Source organism: Poecilia formosa, unplaced genomic scaffold, assembly GCF_000485575.1.
Source record: "Poecilia formosa unplaced genomic scaffold, Poecilia_formosa-5.1.2 Scaffold79, whole genome shotgun sequence".
Classification (NCBI taxonomy): Eukaryota; Metazoa; Chordata; class Actinopteri; order Cyprinodontiformes; family Poeciliidae; genus Poecilia; species Poecilia formosa.
The window spans coordinates 953,572-976,108 of NW_006800018.1; the positions used below are offsets into that span (position 1 = coordinate 953,572).

The 22,537-nt window shown below is 39.9% G+C and overlaps 1 protein-coding gene across 6 annotated transcripts in view; it reads left to right on the plus strand.

Annotated features, from left to right (window-relative positions):
* igsf9bb (immunoglobulin superfamily, member 9Bb) overlaps positions 1 to 22,537 on the plus strand; it is an 87,515-nt gene that overhangs the window by 23,118 nt on the left and 41,860 nt on the right. For all 6 annotated transcript variants that reach the window (XM_016673591.1, XM_016673592.1, XM_016673595.1 and 3 more), the window contains exons 2-5: positions 2,794 to 2,985; positions 12,631 to 12,777; positions 18,162 to 18,313; positions 19,550 to 19,667. In XM_016673591.1, the coding sequence (XP_016529077.1) occupies positions 2,794 to 2,985; positions 12,631 to 12,777; positions 18,162 to 18,313; positions 19,550 to 19,667 (609 nt within the window). The remainder of the gene's footprint in view (positions 1 to 2,793; positions 2,986 to 12,630; positions 12,778 to 18,161; positions 18,314 to 19,549; positions 19,668 to 22,537) is intronic.

Sequence of the window (22,537 nt, forward strand, 5' to 3'; positions counted from 1 at the left end):
CCTCAGTGGTTTCACCGTGTCCTCCCCTGAGTCTTTGATTGTAAATGAGCTAAACCTTAATGTTTGCCACGCCGTGGTGGGGGGCCGGGCGAGTGGGGGCAGGGGGCGCCCTTCCTCTCATCTTTTAGCCCTCTGCTCTCCCGGGGGTCCCCGTCGTCTCACCAGGTCCAAACGGTGAAGTCATACCTTCCAAGGTGGCCTGTTTTTGTGCAGTGTCTGATGATGTCACCAGCAGCCAATCAACATGTAGCACAGCGCGAAGGAGCGCGAGTGTGTGTTTGTATGTCGGTGTTAGTGTGTGTGAGCGAGGGGGAGAGGGCGAGGTGACGGTGGGTGAGAAATCACAGCTGGGGGAAAAAAAAAATCGCTCAGTTATGTCTACTATCTGCTTCTTCCAGCTTTATTTTACAAAAGCAGAATCATTTCAGAACCCTAATCTTTCTGATAGGATTTCTCTCATATTCTTTTTAAGAAAGCTAAACGTTGCTTTGTGTTGATATTAACCTTCTCCGGTGTTTTATGAGTGGGGAGGTCATTCACAATAAGAAGTAATTATACAATAAACACTTTGATCGTAGCATGATGAAAGCAGTTTTCTTCCATTGAGGGGAGCCTATGCTGTGTCTTTTCATGCCTGTGTATTGCTGCTGTAGGAGGGATTTCAAAACCTCAGAGCACTGGCTTCAATAGATATTTAATTATCAGAGTAGTTTAATTGTTTGGTGCTTCTCCATGACGAACAAATGCTAATTGCAACACGGAGACAGTTTGAGGAGACTGCAACTACTAAATTGTATTTCTGTTCTACTTATACTAAGATTTCACGGTAAAAGCTGTGTTACCCATAATGCTATGCACCACATATCCCTGCTCTTAGTCATTCAGATACTTTGTTTTGGTCTCGTATCGTGGTGAAGGGTCAGTGCTAAATAGTTATTTAGCTAACATTTCTGACAATGATCACAAATGTTTTGCAGAAAAAGATTCCTTGTTAGAGTTGGATTGTTGACTTTGCTTGCTTGATGTTGTTTTGGTTGATGGCGCGTATTTAAAATGTTTTCTCATGTTTCCAATGGTTTAAAAGTAATTTAGCTTTGTTTTACACTTCTTAAATTAATGTATCTAAAATGAAGGCCTTGAAATGTCTTAAATTCATTGCAATGAGTTTAATTTAATTTTCTCTCACGGGACTTTACTGTTTCCCAAAAACTCTGAGTTGCCCGCAGATATCTTCACTGCGTTCTGGGACTTGAGGTGTGGTTGCGGCTACCACTAGCTTGCTGCTAATACTTGTTAAAGCTAGCCAGCTTTTTCTTAAAGTTCATCATGACTTACTGCAAATTTTTCACCAGTTGGCTGACTTACTCCAGCTGCTGACCTATATGATTTATTTATTTCCATTTATTTTGTACATTTTTGTCGTTACGCAGATGTTACGCATTACTATTATTGTTACTGAGTCGGTGAAACCTGGAGAAACTCTGCTTTCTGCCCAGGGAAGGGGACATATGTCTTTTATTTATCACCATAAATTAAGTGCTGCACTGCTGAGTTCCACCTTTGACAAAACCGCACCAAGTCGTTCAGTTTTCAAGTAGAGATCATTCAATGCCCCCAGTTTTGTGAAGCCTATAAACTTTTCACAGGTGAGAACAAGTTGACCCAGCAGATCCTGAGAGCGAGCGGAAACATTCAGACGAAAGGGATTACAGAACAGATAGCTGAATTTATCGCTATCTGAATTTATCGCTAATTTGTCCCTCTGGTCAGGAACTAGTTGTTTTTTTCATTAGCGCTGTATTAGAGCTACAGACTGAAGTCAAGTGAAGTCATTTTTGAAAAATGTTCTGGATAAAAAAAGGAATCTCACTGTAGTCAGTAACATAATGACTGATCCTGTTCGACATTTTCGCATAGGCTTTGCTAGGCGGCGCACAGAGACGCTTTCTGTCTCAGTTCATAGAGAGATAAATGACAAAGTTCTTGTTCTGCTTGCCGTCTTACTCTTTCGGTTCTGAAGGACATTCTTTCAGCTGCTGAGACACTTGATTAGATGCGTTGACTTGGACGATGATACCATTCATTCTTTAAGCTGAGCCATGTTAGAACTGGCATGAGAACAATAGAAGGATTCAGATTCAGAGAGAGGACGTTCAGCGCTTCATTCCCCAGATCAGAGTGAATTCTGTTCAGAAAGGGTCAAAGGTCGAGGTATTTCTGAATATCCAGACATTTATGCCACACTGCTTCTCTGCCGACGCCTCTCGGTGCTCTCGGAGACAAACAGGATGAAAGAGCTTCTGTTGAGGTGGTTTAAATTACTCTTACTGATCGTGCTACATCCTCCCCTCTGCAATGAATTTCTCACTTGCTCACATGCTGCTCAGATTGCTGAACTTGCGAAGTGGGATTTCTCACTATATCACTCTCTTCATGGGAGGAGCGTCGTTCTTTTCTCTTTTAACCTGAACTAACCACTGCATTTCCTATCGAATCACAGAAGATATCCTAACCACAGAATACCATACCTGGTTGGTAGTCAAGAATATTTGTGTTTACTGTGCTTGGCATTAATATATTTGGTGGGGCAGAAGGACTTTTAGTCTTTTATAGAACCATCTGATATAGATGAGAAGAGACGAATTGGGAAATGTCTTTCTCCAAGGGATTATTTGTGCCACCCTCTCTGAAAAAAGCATCCATAAAATTACCCTTTGAATGGCGGGTCAGACTGTAAGTAGACTGATGCATATCTTGGTACGTTTAGTCTGACTTGTACCCTTTGTGTCCCAGGTGCCCACGGAGTGCGAGAGGAGCCCCAGTTTGTGACGGCACGCGCAGGAGAGAGCGTCATCTTGGGATGCGACGTGCCTCACCCGCTGAACGGAAAGCCCTATGTGGTGGAGTGGTTCAAGTATGGAATGCCAATCCCTTTCTTCATCAACTTTCGCTTCTACCCTCCTCATGTGGACCCAGAATATGCCGGTAAATGTCCAAAGTATAGTCACGCCGATGGCTTTTTTAGCACAGACAAGGAAAGCGGAGCAGCTTAAGTTGAAGTGACAGGAGTAGAGACATTTTTGGTGTTTACATTTTCTCTTCTGGGTGAAAGAAATTGATCTTTTCTTTATATCCACCTCATTGTTTTACTAATTTATAGCTATATATTTATGGCAGTGCTCACAGACTTCTTCAAGAAAGGACATTAAGCTTTCAGTCTGATAAGTCAGCCATGATTTCCTTAGTCTTGGGAGACCAGCGATTGACCAATGCGTTCACGAGAAACCAATATAATCACCAACCTTATTTACTTACGTGATTCTTAGGACAAAAAAAAAAAATTGTCCTAAAAAGTCAATTAAAATTTGGATTGGCAGATAAGGCTTTTTAAAAACTGGCAATCGGTCAGAAAACTGCAATCGCTGCACTCCAACAATGAACCCATATCGATTCGTAGAAAGTATATATGGATTTAGATATATCTATATCGGTCTTTTTTTTCTGTCCTGCTTTGATGTAAGCATTTTGTCCGAGCTGCCTGATCAGCTCTGCTCTCCCCTGCATGAGTTATGACAGCATAAATGAGATGACATTTCCTTAAGAGGCAGCAGCTCTTTCCATCCCACATTATTTATGTGCAGTAGGGGTCTGATTGTATGTCTTAGACTCGGGGAGTTTTATCACGCTTCTATTCATGTCCAACTGTAGCACATAAGTTGTCATTTCAGGAGTGTGAGATGGATTCAGCAACCACCAGGACTTCAGCTATCTAGACACAAAGCATTATGGGATTACGTAACAGAGCGATGTAGCTGGTGGATGTCATGCTTTGCATTTCAATGGCGATCTCTCTGGGGTTTAATAAACGTGCATTGTTTTCAGTTGTGAGCTGCAGCCCCTTCACCTGCTGCAGAAGGTCCAGAAAATAAAAAATAATAACTTTCATTTTGATCATTTTAAATTGGTAGCCAGTGCAAGTCACATGTGTCAAACTCAAGGCCCGGGGGCCAAATCTGGCCCACCGTAGCTTTCTATGTGGACCTCTAGACTCCAGATTACATCAATTAGTCCCTCCAGTTTTTCACAAATCTGCAAAATTCCTACAAAATCAACAGATCCCCACATTTTTTCTTAAAATTGGCCGAAAACATTGGGTTTAAGTGACTGCTGCCTCAGCCTTACAAGATGTCGAGCTACAATCCGAATTGGCAGATCGGCCTTGTTAAAGATCAGCGATTGGTCAGAAAGTCGGTGTGTCTTTTCTAAAAAGAGTTCAGCTGAGTTACAAATAATTTTTTTCTTGTCAATTTTACCATCTGCATAAGGAATAAAAAAACCCCAAAAAAACACTGTTTCCTTAATACCAGTATTATCCAGTTTTACCTCAATGTGGAGGTAAACCCGATAATGTCTGCATCAAATTAGCCGCAGCGTCGACCTTATCTGTAATGAGACACATTTTTACTTTTAACACGGGCGATTCCAATCTACCGATCTGTTTGAAAGCACACCGATTGATTCACCACTGTCTATATCAGATAAAGATGTCAAACACTTCCTGTCTCACCTGCAAGAGAAACACTGCAGATTAGAACATCGCTGGAAATAAAGATGATTTGCATAGTCCTGGAATATCATCACACACGCTATGAAGCACGGCATCGAGACGTCTTCAGGGAGTGCAGGTGGCTGACGATGAACATATCTGTTTGAAATACAGAATCACTGCCTGTGAGAAACACCAGACTTCGTTCTGATTACGCCACATGCTGAACTCCTGGGTAACTCCTCCTGCAGCAACCAGTGAAAATTTATCTGAAGAAGCCATGCTATTTATTTTGTTTTACTTTTACAGTCCTTTCTCTGTTCTAGTGAAGTTTGTACAGATCAGTAGAGAAGTGGAGGGGAATCGACGGGTAAGTCGATTGACGGGAACTCAAGCGATTGGGACTGAACAGCTGTAGGAAAACCAGTAATTAGTCAGGCTAACCAATTAAACAGCTTCATTTTGCAAGGGAGCGTAAAGATTGGTCATGGTCAGGGAGTTTTTCTAATAAATTTGTAACAATTCTAAAGTTTCACTTGTGATTTTTTAAAATCTCCCTTTCCCTTCTAAGGAATAAAACTCGATTGAACTTAAAATTTGTCTCCATGTTAGATCCATAAAGCTCTCCGTGTCGTGTTATGTGTTAACATGTAGTCGTTTAGCAGATGGTTTTATCTGCAGTGACTCACAAAGTAGAATCAAAACGAAAGCATCAGCCGCTCCAAAGTAAAGCAGAACTACAGGTGGGACAGAAACGTGTCTGATCGTTGAGTAGATGAAGCGTTCCCTGAGAGATTAGCTTTTAATTTTACACTGGACTCTCTCTGGGATATCCATGACCTGATACCGTTGGGAAGCGTTTTTAAAGTAAAGTACCGGTGACGCGTCAGTGAACATTTTTTCCAAGTGAACACCTGTTCTTCTTAAGTAAAGATAAACCTTTATTGGCCTTTGCCACCTCTAACTTTACCTCGCTTTTCGGTCAGGAAGTAGCTACTTATAGCTGATGTCATATAAATCATGAAGTCAAACATGTCTTATCAAAACTGGCTCACAGATGCTGGATGGACTGATTGTTGCCGTAAAAGGCTCTCAAACATTGGAGTCACATAAGAAATGCTCTCTATTTCTGAGCATTTCTTAAAGGGGCAGTATTATCTAAAAATCAACTTTTTTTTAAAACTTTACTCATGTCATAATGTTATTCTCTCATCATAAACACACACCTTTATTCTTTAATGCTTGTTAGAGAAAGTCTTAAATCTCCCGTGGCAACCGTTCAGCTGTGAAAAACACCTGGGTGGACCGAGGGCCGCCTTCCTCAGAGCCGCAGTTTCCAAGCTCACAGAGCACCTCTGCCCCGCACCTACCCTGCTCAGCTCCTTCAGACTAGCCAGCAGCAATTAGCAAACACCTGGCGGAGCTGGGGATCTGCTGAGTTCGTCATATGAGCTGCTTCTCAGTGAGACGCTGGTAAAACGTTAAAGGGTTGTCAGAGCAGCCGTGACGCGACGACTTCCTGAAGGCGGAGTTTCAGAAAGAGCAGGAGCTTTTAAAGAGGCCCAATTTCAATGCGTTAAATTACGAAGTCACATGTCTTTTAAGTCATATTTGATATATAGAGCATTTTTATAAACAACTGAAGGTAACATAGTAACTTGATTGTGCTATAAAATAGGACAATGTGGCTGGAAAATACCCAGCACTGCCCCTTTAAGCGTACTAAGGTTCTAAACTGAGCTGGTTTCCATTATTCTCAACACAGGTCAGGTATTTTGAGCCCACTTAACCCTGCTGTTGGTTTAGCAAATTTGATTTCCTTCCCAAGATAGTTTGAGATTATTGCTATTGTCTGTTAATGACTCCTCCCTCTCCTCTCCGTCTATGTTGCGCATATGAAAGAGACTCTGTGACTTCAGTCTCAACCAGCACATATCCGTCTTCTCTTATTTGCTCTGGTAAACGTTCCTCGCTGGGTAGGAAGAACTGGATGTTGTTTGAGCTGAATAATTACTGTTGTGGGATTACACGCTGCTGAGTTCATTACTGAAAGAAAAGGCTTTTAAGTTTGCCCACACTGGATTTTGTGTGTGATAATGACATAATTGTGACTTTGTGCGGTTAATGGAGTGTGGAGACAAAACAAGGCCAGTGAGATTTAAGAGTGTTCGTTTTTAAATGCCACCAAAACCCCTCGGTGACTTCTAACCACAGTCGGGCTAAATGGATCTTTTCTGTTTTTGCTGGTGCCTTTAATTTTACTGCTGCAGTCAAATGACATGGAGGCATTATGCAGTGATGCCGCTTTTATAGAATGAAGTGGTCCTTTGTGCGCTCTGCACGTCATCGTCGTATCTTTGAGATGGCGGCTTCGATTTGCTGCTGTTTTTTGTGTCATGAAAAGCGCTGTTGAATATTTTAGGCCTTACATTAGCAGCACAAGTGGGGAATTTTCCAATCAATGCTTTTCCTTCAGAGCCCAGGGGGGCAGTGAGGGTTCCATCCAAATCTGTTCCCTGTCTGCTAGCGCTGCGTATCGGTCTGATATTTACATTTTCCTGAAACACAAATGGGAAAAACTGCACTTTGTAAATACATTTAAGTTGTATTTTTGCAGTGTTATTTATAAAATACTAGAATTACCCAGAAAACACAACCAATAAGCTTGTGACCTGACCCGCAGTCTATACACCCCAACATCACACGTTTCTTTCCCCATCTACCTTGTTCTGCATAATAATACTGTTTTGGCTCGTTCTTCCTGCTGTGTGTTTAAAATCTAATTGTCTGCTTCACATGCAGCGCCGTGTGAGATCAATAAAACTGCTGAGCATGCAGTGCTGCTGGTTTTGATCAAATAAGGAGTCGATTCAGAGCGCAGTCGGGCAAAGCAACGATATCAGGCCGACACCAGAACCACAACTGTCTGACACAAAGCCAAAGGCGATCGCGTCAGATGAAATTCCTGAAGCCGAGGGAGAGCAGTTCTCTTTAACGCACTGCCTGACAAAAAATAAATAAATAAAAATAAAAAAAAACATAAAAACTGAGATGAAAAAAAATCACGTCAGGTGTCTGTAGGATCACACGGATAAAGGAGTTTGCGGTACCACCACAATACCGGTCCATTGTCAGCAGAGTGCGGCCTTGAAACAAGCAACGATTAAATGTGGATTGAAGTCGTAAAAAAACCCACAGAGTTGAAATCTGAGCTGATCTCACATATTTGAAAGATTTAGAGACCCGGATGCCAAATTGAGGACGTCAGCAGCAACCCACAGATACACACAGGTAAAATATGTTGAGTGAAGTTTATAGCACATTTCAACAAGAAAGCAGTCAAAAGTGCTTTACATGATATAAACCTAACACCATGTGCAGACAAAAGAACATTAAATTGCAGTGGCAAAAATAAAGTTGCAATACAAAAAATAAAAAGTTGCAATACAGACTAGAATTAATCAATGTTTCAGTTTTTATGAGTAAAAGGCAGCTATAAACCGGTGATTTAACTCTGAGCTCAGAGTTTCAACTGCTTTGCACTTTTCTGTCCGTTTGTTTCCAGACTAGAGGAGCATAGAAGCTTCTCCATGTTTGGTTCTGGTTCTGGGGATGCAGAGCAGACCAGAACCAGAAGACCTGGATGGTCTGATACAACAACAACAACAACAACAACATTGAAGACAATAGAAAATGTATTTATTGAAGTAAATAGCTAGCTGCAGGAAAGCAGACAACTAGTGACTTATTACTTCAAATATACATGCTGCAACTTGGTATCATGAACACAATTAAATATAATAGCAGTTATTGCTGTTGGGGTTTTTATTTCTTTGGCTTTGGGTGTGCTACTCAAACATTTTCATGATTTTGTCAGTTTTCTAGTTTTCTTATTTTCAATGATCATCAGTTTATGGCTGCAGCGTTTTGTTGCAGTCCATCGCCTTGTTAAAATATCTCAGGCCTTCTTTGCAATATTTCATAGCGGCCTTCAGGGGAAACTTAAGGTTTAGCTATTACCACATGTGATTTTTTTTTGTCCTGCAGAATTTAAAGCAAGCCAGGCAACTTATGGGGCCGCGGTGTCTCCCAAGATCTCGTTATCAGCCCCCCCTGAGCTTTCAGGGATCAAGGATCCTTGTTCAGGGTTTCACAGAGTCACCTGGTAGTAATACTTTAAACTCTCAGGCAACACAGTTAATTGGAATTTGTCTGCAGCTATACGCCATTATATCAGTAAGCAACCCACAAATATGGTGGTGTTTTACACCAGTTTAAGTCCATCTGTTCAAAACCCAGACATAAACATCTTCATGCCTTTCAGTTTTAGCAACCTGACAATGTCTGGATATTTCAGAATGGAAATCAACCAACTTTTCACAGGGATTTGACTCATTTTGGAAGAATTGTTAAAAAAGGTAACACATAATCGAATGCTACTCTGTCTTTGGTAAGCTTTACTTGTCTGCTGTAAACGGGTGAAGAACACGTCTGTGGAAATGTCCAGCGATGTTTGAGGATTTTGTCCCTGTACAGATTTATTTTTCTTGGTTAAAATTAAAGCAGATTCAAAGTACACTTTTTAAAGAGAAACATTGTTTACTAAAAAAATAAATATGAAGATAAAGCTAATAGGCAACCCCAAAACTGACCCTACCAACGATTTTGTTTTTTTGTCCCATTCTTCATTAATCAATAATTGTTTTCCTCTTAGAAAATGAAATAATCACAGAAAAGTGAATTTTCCATTTACCTGGGTTTTTCTTTGGTAATTTGATTATCAGAAACATTAAAAAAGGTCAAATACTTTTTTCCCAGCATTTTATGTCGTTCGTCTGCTGTCTCTTTAATTCGTACTACTTTGTATAACTAGAGTTAAAATCAAGAATTTAATGGTACTTTCAGTCATGCTGTGAATTTTCTCTTTGGTATTTTACAACCATCTGCAGCTGGGGGAACTCTCCACTCTCAAAAGGAATCTTAGAAGATAGTTTACAGCGAGTGACACATTAGTACCGTGTTCATGTAGACTCACTCGAGCGTGGCTTCTCATTTACTTTAATGCTTTAATACATCAAGTCCAATAGGGGATCCAGAGAAGAGACCGTTAACGCTCAGCCAATGAGAACTGAAAGGGCCAACTGAAGCCAAATTATCTTTAAGCAAACAGTTTTAGTGTAGACATAATCAGCGTTTAATGCTCATCGGTATGAAATAAATACCCTAGCAAAAATAAGCAGCAAGGCAACCCTCTTCTGTCTGGTTTCAGTCACAAAGAAAACAGCAATGAATGGAAACCAGACAAATAGAAGCTCATAGTTGACTTAATGGTTTTCCCTTTGGTGCAGACATGTTATGTGGAACTACACTACAGGCAAATTTTATTTTATTTTTTCTTTTGCTCATATGCGACCTGTGTCTGACTTTTTCATAGCAGTTTGAAGCGATCAATTCGGATGTCTTTACTTTTCCAAAAATATCCCATTTCTGCCACCTCCATATGTGATACCAAATCAGATTTGCAACTGATCATTTTCAAAGGATCAGCAGCAAAACTGGCACATCGCATTTTATCCAACTTTTAAGTCTAGCGTCTTAGTTTTGCACCAGAAGAAGCAAGACTCTGTAAATCCGGATGTAAAACAATGGCTAAAAATTATAACTATGCAATTATGAAAGAAGTCTGTCGGTGAAGAACATTACATCACAATCTCACCACGTCCAACCAGACTTCTTTACAGAAGGAGCAGTCAAAGCACCACAACACTGTATTCATTAATATTCGTTGTACCTTTTCTTTATTAACAAGTTACGATGTTGTGACGTAACATTGCTGAGTAACTTTAAAATCCATCCATTATCCCTTCTGTAAACGTCGCGCTGCTGTGTGTGTAACCCACAAGAAAGGTTACTTTAAATACATTTAATAGTAGATGGCAAGTTAAGTTAATTTGCTTTCCTAATACCAACACTACAGAAGTACAAAGGAAGTTGGGCCTGATCAGGAGATTCTAAATTCGGGGGAGCCTAGGTGTGAACAACAGAGGAGAGCACACAATGTATGTAAAAAAAAAGTAGAATTTAATATAAACAACATTTGTAGATCCACAATGTACAAATAAACAAAAATTGTGCGTTTTTTTTTTTAAAGAAAGAAATTTAAATAAAAGAAATAACCCAGTCTTTTTGATGTCTGTCAAATGTTCTTTCCAAGTTTGTTTAGTCTTTCCAATGTGTTTGTTGAATATTTTTTCAATGTTTCACGGCTGGTGACCAGTCGGGTCACCATCTACAGGTTCACTCGATCCTCTGGGCTGGGGCTCGCCATCCAAGTCCTTGTAAGGTTGATCTTGATGTCTCTGGGCACAATGCTCCAAAAGTGCACCATAAGAAAAAAAAAACCTGACCTGGAAGAAGGTCAAAGTATAGCATCTTAAAATTCAGGATGCTAATATAAACAAAGCTTAAACAACAATTCAAATTTCAATCTAAAAGTGCCACAGTACATCTATAACACTAAATCTACAATCAAAATGTGGATTATTAAATATTAAAACATGTACTAATAGAAAAATAAGTAAATTTACATAGGACAAATACAACATATACAATAATAATGATATAAAGTTTGCAATTCAATTTTATTTTTTATTAAATTTGAACAGTTATTAGGTATTTTAGCCAATTTTTAGCGAATTTACTGGGCCAACGGCTGAGCGCGTGCGATTACTCACCGATGCTTCAATGCTACTCGACTACAGGGGATTTTTTCCAGACCTCAGCTGTTAGAACAGAAGCTTTCGGAGATCTAATTAAAAGAAAAAACAGATTCACTATTTTGAATTATGAATTCAGCGATACTATTTTAACATTGTCTTACCAATTTCCAGGATTCTTCGTAGAATTTAACACGATCTTCCAGGGGATTCACGGGACAACCGTCAGCTCTCTGCTCTTAAGGGAGTTGTTAGACGCAATCTGAGCTAAATCTCAGCGCTGCAGTTAAAACATATTCTTTTTTTTTTAACTATTACTTTTTAATCTCGTAGAATAAGATATTAAATCAACATCTATTCATTTTTTACTGGGTGTGTTTTTAACACAGGGTTACATGTGACATCGACATTCTTCTTTTTGATTGGAAACTGCTAACACAGAAGTCTGATTCCAATTGTATCTAAATTAGCAGCATAATTGACAAAGCAAAAAAAACAGAAGAATACAAAAGTGGATTTCAGAAAAAAATCGGAATCTGACATAAACTGCCCCGGTGCCACACATACTGTATGTCCTTAGCTTTCTGCATTCCTTAAAATTAGGCCATAAAACACTAAAATAATCAAGTCTCGACATTCATGCATGTTTCTTAAATTGCCGCGAGAAACACCTTCCAATTGGGCAGTGAGGGGATTGATGCTGGAGCTCTGGCAGCCCTTTGTTTCGCCTTCGCTTCCATCTGTTTTGATCCAGTTGCCTGATTGCCTGGAGCCACTTGGTAACCCCAGTCTCAGCTTTTGATCTGTGATCTGTAATGGTGGAATCCAGCTACTCCTGACTCTACTTACCAACTCCAAAGCTAATATCTGTCCTGATGGATTGCCAGTAACCCCAGGGGTTACCATCCATCTTAAGCACGTTGTCATGTTGGCTTCTCCCCATCCCTCTGAGGGAGTAACGACCTGTCCTTGCCTGAGTGCGTCTGTTAAAATAGAGCACCACACTCATGGAAAACAGGGCATCTCAGGGATACTTAAATGATAGATTGCTATGAGTATCCAACTGCAGCTTTGATGTCTGATGTTTACACTCTAAAGTGTCCTTAGAAACCGGCTTTATGTGTTATGATGTTTCAATAAGACACTGAGACTTTACTCTGTGATCCCTGCATATTTATATCCAAATGTTAATTCAGTTTTTGCCTGGTACTTTGCGTCTCTCATCTCTATAAATAGACCTCGTCTGTTCATCCGTCCATTCATTTCCCTTAACTTCTTTGACTATCTTCTGTAATTCCCGCCCCCCAACTGTTCGTGCTTCACCATTTCCCTCTCCGTTGACACCTGATCTCCCTTTGTTTCGTCCAGGTCGGGCCATTCTGCACGGCAAGTCGTCCCTGCAGATAGAGAACGTGCGTTCAGACGACCAGGGCTGGTACGAGTGTAAAGTGCTCATGCTGGAGCAGCAGTATGATACCTTCCACAACGGCAGCTGGGTGCATCTGACTGTAAACGGTAGGAAACATCGGGCATCATCCAGCTGTTCAGTCTGAAGATGTGGGACACTTTGATATCTAAGAACCCAATACCTTACTGGTTGCTCCTACTCTCTCCCTCCCCAAGATAACATATCTCACATGAAACAGAAAACAAAGTAGCACTCCATGTGCAATGTACACACATAGCTATACACATGCAGAACAATGCCGTTAGAGTTGTACTCCTCATACTCCAATCAGAACTAAATATCCGTCCCCTCATTTGCCAGCTTAAAGCCTCCATCACCCTCTAATGAGGCGCTCTAGGACACTTGTTACTGTGGTAACACACACTTTGTCTTATCCTGTATGCGTTACTAGTGCCTACCCCTGGGGTCGTGGCACATTAACTCAGTTTCCTCAGAGTTTCTCTCTTCCCTGCATCCCTTCGACTCACCTCTGCTGCTCTCTGTTCTGCGTGAAGCCTCGTGTTTCCTCTGCCTCTTTCTACTTCCTGTCGTTTCTCCTGTGCCCTTCAGCGTTCTGTCACTAAACCAGACATGACCTGCGGCGCTCTAGTCACATGACATCAGCCTGTGGTGTTACTACACCAAAAACCACTGAGATCAGCTCATGCTTTACAGGCCTGTCACAATACAAATTTAAATGGACGATAGATTGTCCCATAATTTATTGTGATAGAGTTTATAAATCTGAAGTTTTGGGATTCATTGCAATAAAAAATAATTTTGTTTTAAGATCATTTTCAGTTAACATAATGAATGTATACCTAGGCCTGTCACGGCGATACATTTTATTGGATGACAAATTGTCCCAGAAGTTATTGCAATAAGCAAAATATTGTTGATTTTAAGCAATTTTAAAATAATATATTGATGATCGCAAAACAGTGTAAGTTTGCCATTAAAGACTAAAAGATGTTGTACAGAACATCCCAATCTTGAACTGAAAGACATTTTAAAGATCCAAAATAAAACACAACTAAAAACAAACAAAAAAAAAGGAAATAAAAATCATACAAAACTGAATCGAATGGATTCTAAACAAAATTGCCCTTCAAAAATATTACTCATCAGAAAAGTAATTATTGAGCTCATTTTGATTTATTATGCCAATAATTGAATAATTGCTTGACGCGACAGGCTCAATGCTTTGTGAGCAGCCAACATGCAAACACATCTATTATTAGTCTGGCTTTTCAACAAGATGTATTAGTGGATGCATTTTGATGTCATTATTCTTTCCTACATGTTCTGACAGATATATGATTTTAAATTTAGGACAATCTTATTCCTGAGAATAGCTTAGTGTTTATATGGTGTCAATACAACACAACCATTCAGAACCTCAGAGCACACATCCTCCCTCAGTGGTAACTCTCCTCAAAGCTCTGCTGGCACCAGGAAAACCGTCTGCATCACCTGGGAAACGGCATCACCGATTTGTTTAAGCTTTCCTTCTCTTTCCACGTCACAAAAACATGGAAAGTTCTTCTTATGAGTTCTGCCGATAAGTTCTTAAATGCTAAGGGTTCTGCACTTCTATTTATAGTTGCTCGCCTGCAATCCACATTTCCCCATCATAGTCAAACATCATAGCTTGTCCGTGATTACACCCAGCACTTAATCTGTCAGCCTCGTTGTCACTGAAGAGTAAGTGCTGCATATAGATTTCTGTTTAGATGAAAATAGATTAAAGCTCGTGCTTCTCCTCGTCATACTGACACCTCTTCTTCTTCTTCTTCTTCACGGCCGTCACATCCCCTCCAGACTCAGTTACCGCTGGTTGGACTTCGCGTGGTGCTGCCTAATAATGTTGATCCCGGTTCTTTTCCTAACCTGATCTGGCAGCTAGTTACGATCAGTTGTTCAAGTTGTTTTCCCAAATTGAATCTTGCCTTTCAAAAGGAGTACGACTCTGCTTCAAAACGTTGGTGTCTCACTTTATATGCTAACTGAAATTAAAACGTTTTCACGTTTTAAAACTTACAGAAAGTAAGTGAAAGAAAACTGGGATTTTTTTTTGTTGGTTTTTTTGCATGATGTCTAGTTTGGTTTCTGTTAACCTCATTGGATCTTCACTCCAAATAGAATAACAACATTCAGAAGCCTGGAGTTATGAGTGTGATTTCCACTGTGTTTTAGCCATATTTCTGGCTATGTCTCACTTTCTGTGTGTTAGGCGTCCATAGACCCTGGAGAGACTCGGTCAGCCAAAATAATAATTGTAATGAAAAAAACAACAACAATGTTCGAATCAGAGAACTATATTTATGATGCAAAAGAAAAATATTTCTGTGATTTTAGTCCAAATTTAATTACCGTTTATTTCTGACTATAAGCCGCTACTTTTTTCCTACACTTTGAACCAAGCGGCTTTTCTGGTGATTTTTCTTCAACCACCAGGGGGCGCTTTAGCAGGAAGTGAGTCATTGGAAGTCAAAATTGGAAATCAAAGAAGAAAGCGCTAATTTTCTCGTAGAACAAGTGTATGCTAGCAGCAGGTACGACTGAGAAATTTCTTCAAGCTCGTATGATGCAGCTTTTAAGTTGAAGGCTATCGATCTGGCAGTATAGGAGGGAAATAGAGCCGCTGAACGTAAGCTTGGCGTGAACAATCCATGGTTCGGCGTTGGAGACGGAGGGCTGCGTCAATTATCAACGGTGCCAAATGAGCCGCGTCCCTCCGCTTGAGAGCAGCGGTTTATCAGCGGCTTATATATATATACTTTCCAGTGTTTTTTTTATTTGTTGGTGTGGCTTGTAGTAAGGTGCGCTCTATAGTCTGGAAAATACGGTAATAAAAAAGAAAAAGAAAAGATGCATCTAAATTAACAGTCATGCTAATGTTCATGCTAATGAATTTAATACTTATGTACATCTCATCAGTGTGTTGGCTGTTGTACATGTTGTGTCCAAGTTTTTATGAACTTCTATCGAGTTCATATTTAAGGTTACATTATGCATTTGTGCTACATTGTTATGTTATCCACACTTTAATGAACACCCATCTTCATTTTGCAATTCACAGTTTCCAATACGATACATGTTTTATTATTACGTTTTGATCTGGTTCCTCTGTTAGACATTGCAGGGTCACATGCAGTTTGCTGTGACACAATGTGAGGCCTGGAATTAGCGCTCTGCCCCGGCTCATGGCAGCGCATGGAATATCATGTTAGCATATGAGAAGCTATGGGATTATGCTTGTAAGAAGATTAGCTTCAGACCTAAATTGATTAGTCTGAGATTTGAATGTTGGTTTAAATTATGTTTGAGTTACAGATGATATCATCATGTAAATGCAGATGGAGCAGAGTTGAACTGGGGTAAAACAGAGAGATTAAATATGTTTAACTGTTTTTGGCTCGGACGATAGCTCGCTAGTTATGAATAATCGCCCCTGTTTATAATCCCAGGTATCCTGAGCAGACCAGAGGATCTAGTAAAAGGGTTTTACAAAACCTCTGCCGCTCTATAAAAAACACTGTCTTTTACAGAAATATTAGAAGTTTACATTCAGTATCACAAAAAGACATCCAGTTTTGATAAATGTCTTTAATACACAACTTTTTTTTTCCCTAAGAAAAAAACCATGCCATGTCCTTGAAGAATATAACACTCCAGGCTCACATCTTTATTTCAAAATGTCTTCTATAAAGCCCATCTACAGATACTTCATGTGGGTCGGCTGCGAAACAAAGGATGGATATCTGGAAAGCTGTGGTGGAGGATCTGTGAGGATCTGTGATGCTTTAACCCGTTTCTTTAACCCCAAGCTTGGGGAAGCTTGTTAAAATGCATAACATCATAGACTCTGTAAAATACCAGGACATCTTTAATAAAAATCCTGTGCATCCCACCATAAAACAGAACATGTGTTGCAGTATGATAATAAACCAGAACATGCAGCCAAATCAACATAAATGGTTCACCAGATACTTCCATGGCAAACTCAAGTCTCCGGTCCTCAATGTTGTAGAGAACCTGTCTCCTGGTGTAGCACACAGGTTCTATAAAAACTAAATATATCTATATTTCTTTCCCCTATATTTCTGTCCCACTTTGTGTTGTCTGTGAATGCACCTTGAGTTATGTGCTCACAGAGTAGCTGCATCCGTCATGGAAGTTACACGATTACCTTTGACCAGTTGTGGCCACTGAGCAAAGATACACTGACTTTCTCAATCAGATGACTAGAAGAAGGAGACAATCGACACAGAGGGACGTTTTCATCTGTTTCAGCGTAAAATGATCTTGGAATTGACCGAGTGGGCTTGGGTGACCTTGGATTAACTCTGACAAACTTGGATTAAGTCAAACCTTGTCGAACAGTCTGGTGAGATCTGGGATGATGGAATCCCAGCCTACAACTGAACTTGTCCTACACACTAAACTCGTCTCACTAAATTAGGTTTGCCCACACCTGAAACAGTAGTTAGTTTTCAGACCACGATTTCTCATATGAACTCTTAAAAACTCTGTGAACGTTCTAAACTGTACAAACTCATATTTGGGGCCTGTGTTGTGTTGCAGACGCGGCTCATTTGGCACTGCTGATAAATGACTTTTTGTTCTTTTTCTCTGACTTAGAGCAGAGCGCTTAGTACCCCTCCCTGCTCTAACCCTCTGAAAAGTTATAGAAGACCATGTTCTGTCCTGTTGGTAAATGACGGTCACACAAGCTATTAACATCAGGGATGATATCCAGCAGAATAAATCCACCTGAAAGGCTGGACTTCTCTTAAGATCTTTGTGAAATTACATTACTGCAGCAGAAGCCTTGGCAGACGAGTACACATAAACCAAAGAACCAAAATGAATTGTTTCAAATATATTTAATAAAACTATTCAAACCGTGAATTGTCTCAAATATGAAAGAGTCTCGACTCTTAACTTGATCCTTTGTGGGAGAGCCTCTGTCAGCATTTGAGCTTAAAGTCTTTGTAGTAAGCCCTGCAGTTGGATGTGGGCAGCTCATCCCATTCTTACTGGCAGAAGCTCTGAAGCTCTTTCAGGCTTGAAGGGAAGCATCTGTTCTTTGCCGTCTACAGATCTGGGCTCCTTAAATTACAGGAACAAACTTCAATGGCTTTCATTTCATGCAGAAGACAAACGCAGTGCAGTAAAAGTATACGTGGTTTAAAAAAAATATTGGAAACATTTTTTCATTTTTATTTTGTCTGTGTGCTACTCTGTACTGAGATTTGTGGTCAAATGGTAAAAACCTAAGAGGTGTTGGTACTTCTGTCATCAATCACACTTATCAGAGGTCTTCAAAAGCGTGTAAACTGACATGAAGACAAAATATACATAGATCCTGCATTATGTTAGTCATGTAAGAATGGTCCCTACTGGTACCTCATGTAGTTCATGTCCTTCTTGTCCCGTGTCTCCTCAGCCCCTCCCACATTCACAGACACACCACCTCAGTATGTCGAGGCCAAGGAACGGGGGAGCATCACGTTGAGCTGCACGGCGTTCGGCAACCCAAAACCCTCTGTCAGCTGGCTGCGAGAAGGCAGTCGTCTGATCAGCAGTGCCAAGTACAAGGTAGATGTTGCGTTCCATCTATCCACCAGGGATGTGGGCTTGTTTTTAGGACGGAAATAAAATTGTTACTGTTAACAGGATAGACCGAATGACATGGAAACACGTGCCAATGCCACATATTTATCAGTGGAAGTTGTTGCCTTCACATAATGGTACTAATGAAAGAAAGATAAGCCATTCCAAGAGTATGCAGCAGTTACGTCAAAGTCCTCTATGGCCAGGAAGTCATAAAAGACATCCGGGTCATAAAGAAACCAGGTGCTGGCTGCATTAGACACAATTTTAGAAAACTGATTGGTCGAATCAAGAGTCATGCACACAAACTCTATGACTCAGTAGGTTTTTCTTCAGGGACACTCAGGGCTGAGAAGGTTTGAGTTGGAGCCCATACCATGGAGGAGATGACGGTGAGGTTTCAATCAAGAAGAAGAGAAATAAGAGAGGAAGACACGCACCAGGTCTTGAGGTGGAAATCGAACCCAGAACTACAGCCTCTGTGTGCCGGTTCTACAGCTGCATTAAGCGACGCCCTGACAGATTATGGTTATTACTGAGGATCCAGGATAATGCTTAAAGACCTGATCAGAGAGCGCTGTAACGCAGACAGACACTGGGTGGTTTATTTGACCTCTGGTGTTGGACAGTATCTTGTTTCAGCAGGGACCAGGAGTTCTTCTGCAAGGGAACAGAGAAGTCAATCCTCCTGGGATGAAGGTCTGCGGACAGGAAGTCCTGTCGTGTGCGCCGCCGCAAAACGACATGTCGCAAGCTACTGATGTTAGGGAAAAACACACATGCATCGAAGAGAAATAATCATTTAATATCATTAAATAATCATTTAATGATCAAATTTTTATGTTTTTGTTTGACTTTACTCTGAATACACCACATATATTCAATATATTCCCTGCATCTATTTTATCTTTAGGCTTTATAAACCACTTTAGTGCCTCCTTTAGAGTTGACAGCAGTGAACGGGAATTTTATTTTGTCTCTTCTGTAAATAAAAAAATCACAGCTCAAAAGTTTTGATGTGTGAGAGAGGTGAGACGTGTAGATTAAGAGTTTATTGCTTGTTTCATAAATGATAACTGAATGATGTTTTCATGATGTAAAGCACCTTAAACTGCCATGTTGCTGAAAAGTGCTACACAAACAAACTTGACTTGACTTAAGCCAGGTTACTCCATAGCAATGACCTGTTTCTGAAAGCTGAACATTGTTTAACGCTTTTAGGTGTCTGATGGGAATTTGACGGTGCTATCCATCACCCGGGAAGATCGCGGGGCCTACACGTGCCGAGCCTTCAGCCCCCAGGGAGAGGCCATTCACACAACAAGGCTGCTAGTCCAAGGTTGGTGCATCCTGGTTTTCCAAATTCCATCGCTCCTGCGTATTTCTTTTCTTCATTTAAACACAGACAAAACGAGAAGCTGTCCACGCTGTGTTACCTTGCACCAAGGGAGTCATGGGCTTGAATCCCATGCTGGTGTTTGTATGTTTTTCCATGTGGATGTGGGATTTTTCCCTCTGGGCACTCAGGATTCCTTCCTCAGTTCACAATAGCTTGTAATCATGTTTTCTCTGTATTTATAGTAGGGCTGAAACAATTAATCGGAGTAATCGTGACAACTACGTTATTGAATGTTTGTCTGCAAATTTAGTTTTTGATTAATCTTTCTCTGGACTATATAGACTCAAGAAAGGCCAATATACTCAGCGCAATAAATAAGCCAAAAAATGTACAACAAGAGAGCCTTAAACAGTACTTGTGTGCGTCGTACTGTATAGATTTGGAGTCCACAAAGAGATTGTTATGGACATAAACATCATTGTTACGATAAGATTTGCTGCACAGTGCCTGGGGGTCGGGTCACAGTTCACGACCGTCCTGTATAGTTTCTGGGAAACGCGGATTAATAGACGGCCTCCTGGAAAGCCAGCGAGCAGCAGATCAGCAGACGCCACAGTGCCAACAAATCTTCAGGACTCGGCTTGTTCCAAATAGGCCGGGTTGGCACTGACACACAGGCACACACTGGCAGCCGTCACCAGCAACATTACCACCAGGCTCACATAGTCCTGGTTGTCCTTCAGACTCGCTGGCAGATGGAAACACTCTGCATGTTCAAGTATCAAACTGCACGCTGCTAATCAGTGCTAGCATATGGGAAAGACGCTTTATAGCAGCAACATTGGCTCGCTGTGTGTGTTTGTGTGTCCCTGTGTGAAGCTAAATTCTAACAAATTACACATTTGTTAACAGAAGTCCTGTGTTTTTTTTGTTTCTTCGTTTGTTTCATTTCCAGTGGGGTATTTGGAGCCAGTCTGAAGCAATAATAAAATGATACAACTCAGCAGTAAACCGATTTCAATTGTATCGTCATGGTTTTTGTTGCTGTTTTTTTTTTTTTTTTTTACCACAAATGCATTCACTCACAGGAGAGTTTCTCTGTGGCGTGTTTTGAAAATCATCAGGAAACTTTGCACACACCACCTCTGTTTTAGTAAGTCATTTTTAACAGGATGTATATTTTCATCTCTAATCACTCTTTGAAGATTTAATATGCAGAAGGAGGCAAGCAACAGATTGATAGTAAAATAACTATATATGTATCAAACCTGAAGTGTATATATATATATATATATATATATATATATATATATATATATATATATATATATATATATATATATATATATATATATATATATATATATATATATATATGTGTGTGTGTGTGTGTTAAATAATCCTCTGCTATTCATTTTTGTTCCCCACGACTACACTGGCACAACCACATGTAGATTTATTCTAATTACTGTATCTGTTTCCTCTTAGCAGCATGCATCATCATCATCTCTCCAAATGCCATATAATTCTCTCAATGTATTTTTTTGTGTGCTAGAAATAATTAATTCAGAAACAGATCTTAGCTCCTCACCCATTCATGGCTTTTAAGAGTTTGTCTTTTTCTAAATCAGTTTACTGAGTATAATTTGGCTCGTCCAGCCGTTTGTCCAAATCTGTTTCTACATGTAGTGACGCATCACAGCCAATGTCACCTTAAAGCATTTTGCAAGACAAACAGTTCAATAATATATTATCTTCCTCTCTGCATTTTAGCAGAATGTAGACATGGATCATTGCAATAGAAACAAAGTGAGGGACTAAAATCAGGCTTTACTTGGTCTAAATATCCACGACTCCTTTAAGTAGTAAACTGATCGGGACAAAACAACTTGTGGCAGGAGAAAAGTGGAAGTGAACCCATAACTGTCAGTTTGCAAAATGAATGTTAAGTTGTATTTTTTATTATTTATTCAACCTGGATTCATCTTATATATTAAAGACACACATAATTTTATTATTTAAGGAGATTTTATTCCCAAAATTCGACAGCTTAGCAAACTGAGAAAACCCCAAAAAGATTAAGATGATTAAAATCCAGACAAGAAGATGACAAGAAGCTCCCACTGTAATCCCTCTTCTCTGTCAAATCCGCCTTATCATGATATTCCTCTTATGTTGCTTTTAGCCCCATCATAAATATATGACAATCTCCATCTATTATTTGAGGTGATTTTATGCAGATATGATTATAGTAAGCTTTCCTAGTCTCTGAAATGTTTTGGATTGTTATCCTGTGGGACATTTTCCATCTCCAGTTTCAGTCATGCAGTTTATACTTCACTGAAGTGAGAGGTGTTTCTCTGCTCCACCAGATCTGCTGTTCTTTACAGAAAGTAAGAGTTTGAATCCTTAACAAACAAATGTCTGCCTTGCTTTTGGTGGAGTTAGAAAATGTGATGTCTGGTATTAAATATCTGAACAAAAGCAGGGCCGTAGAAATCATGTTTTTCCTCTCAGACTCACAGACAGTTATTATGCAATTTTTCTTAAAAATCTTTATTATATTTTTCCCAATCTTTCAGATGCTCATTTTCCCGGTTATGAGAAATTCAACAGTCCTCTCCAAGCAGACAGAGCATCACCCAGTTTCTGTTTGTCTGCTGTGGTTTTCTTAGTGCAAATGAGGACACGGCGCTGCCTCCATCATCTCTGTGACATGCTGTTTTCCATGGGGTGACATTTGAAACCTGATACTGTCAAAAATTAACAACAATAACTTCTGTTATTTAGCTTAAGAGAAAAAATTGGGGGTTAATTTTTCAAAGTCATATTTTCACCATGATGTTCATTAATTTATTAAAGTCACTACT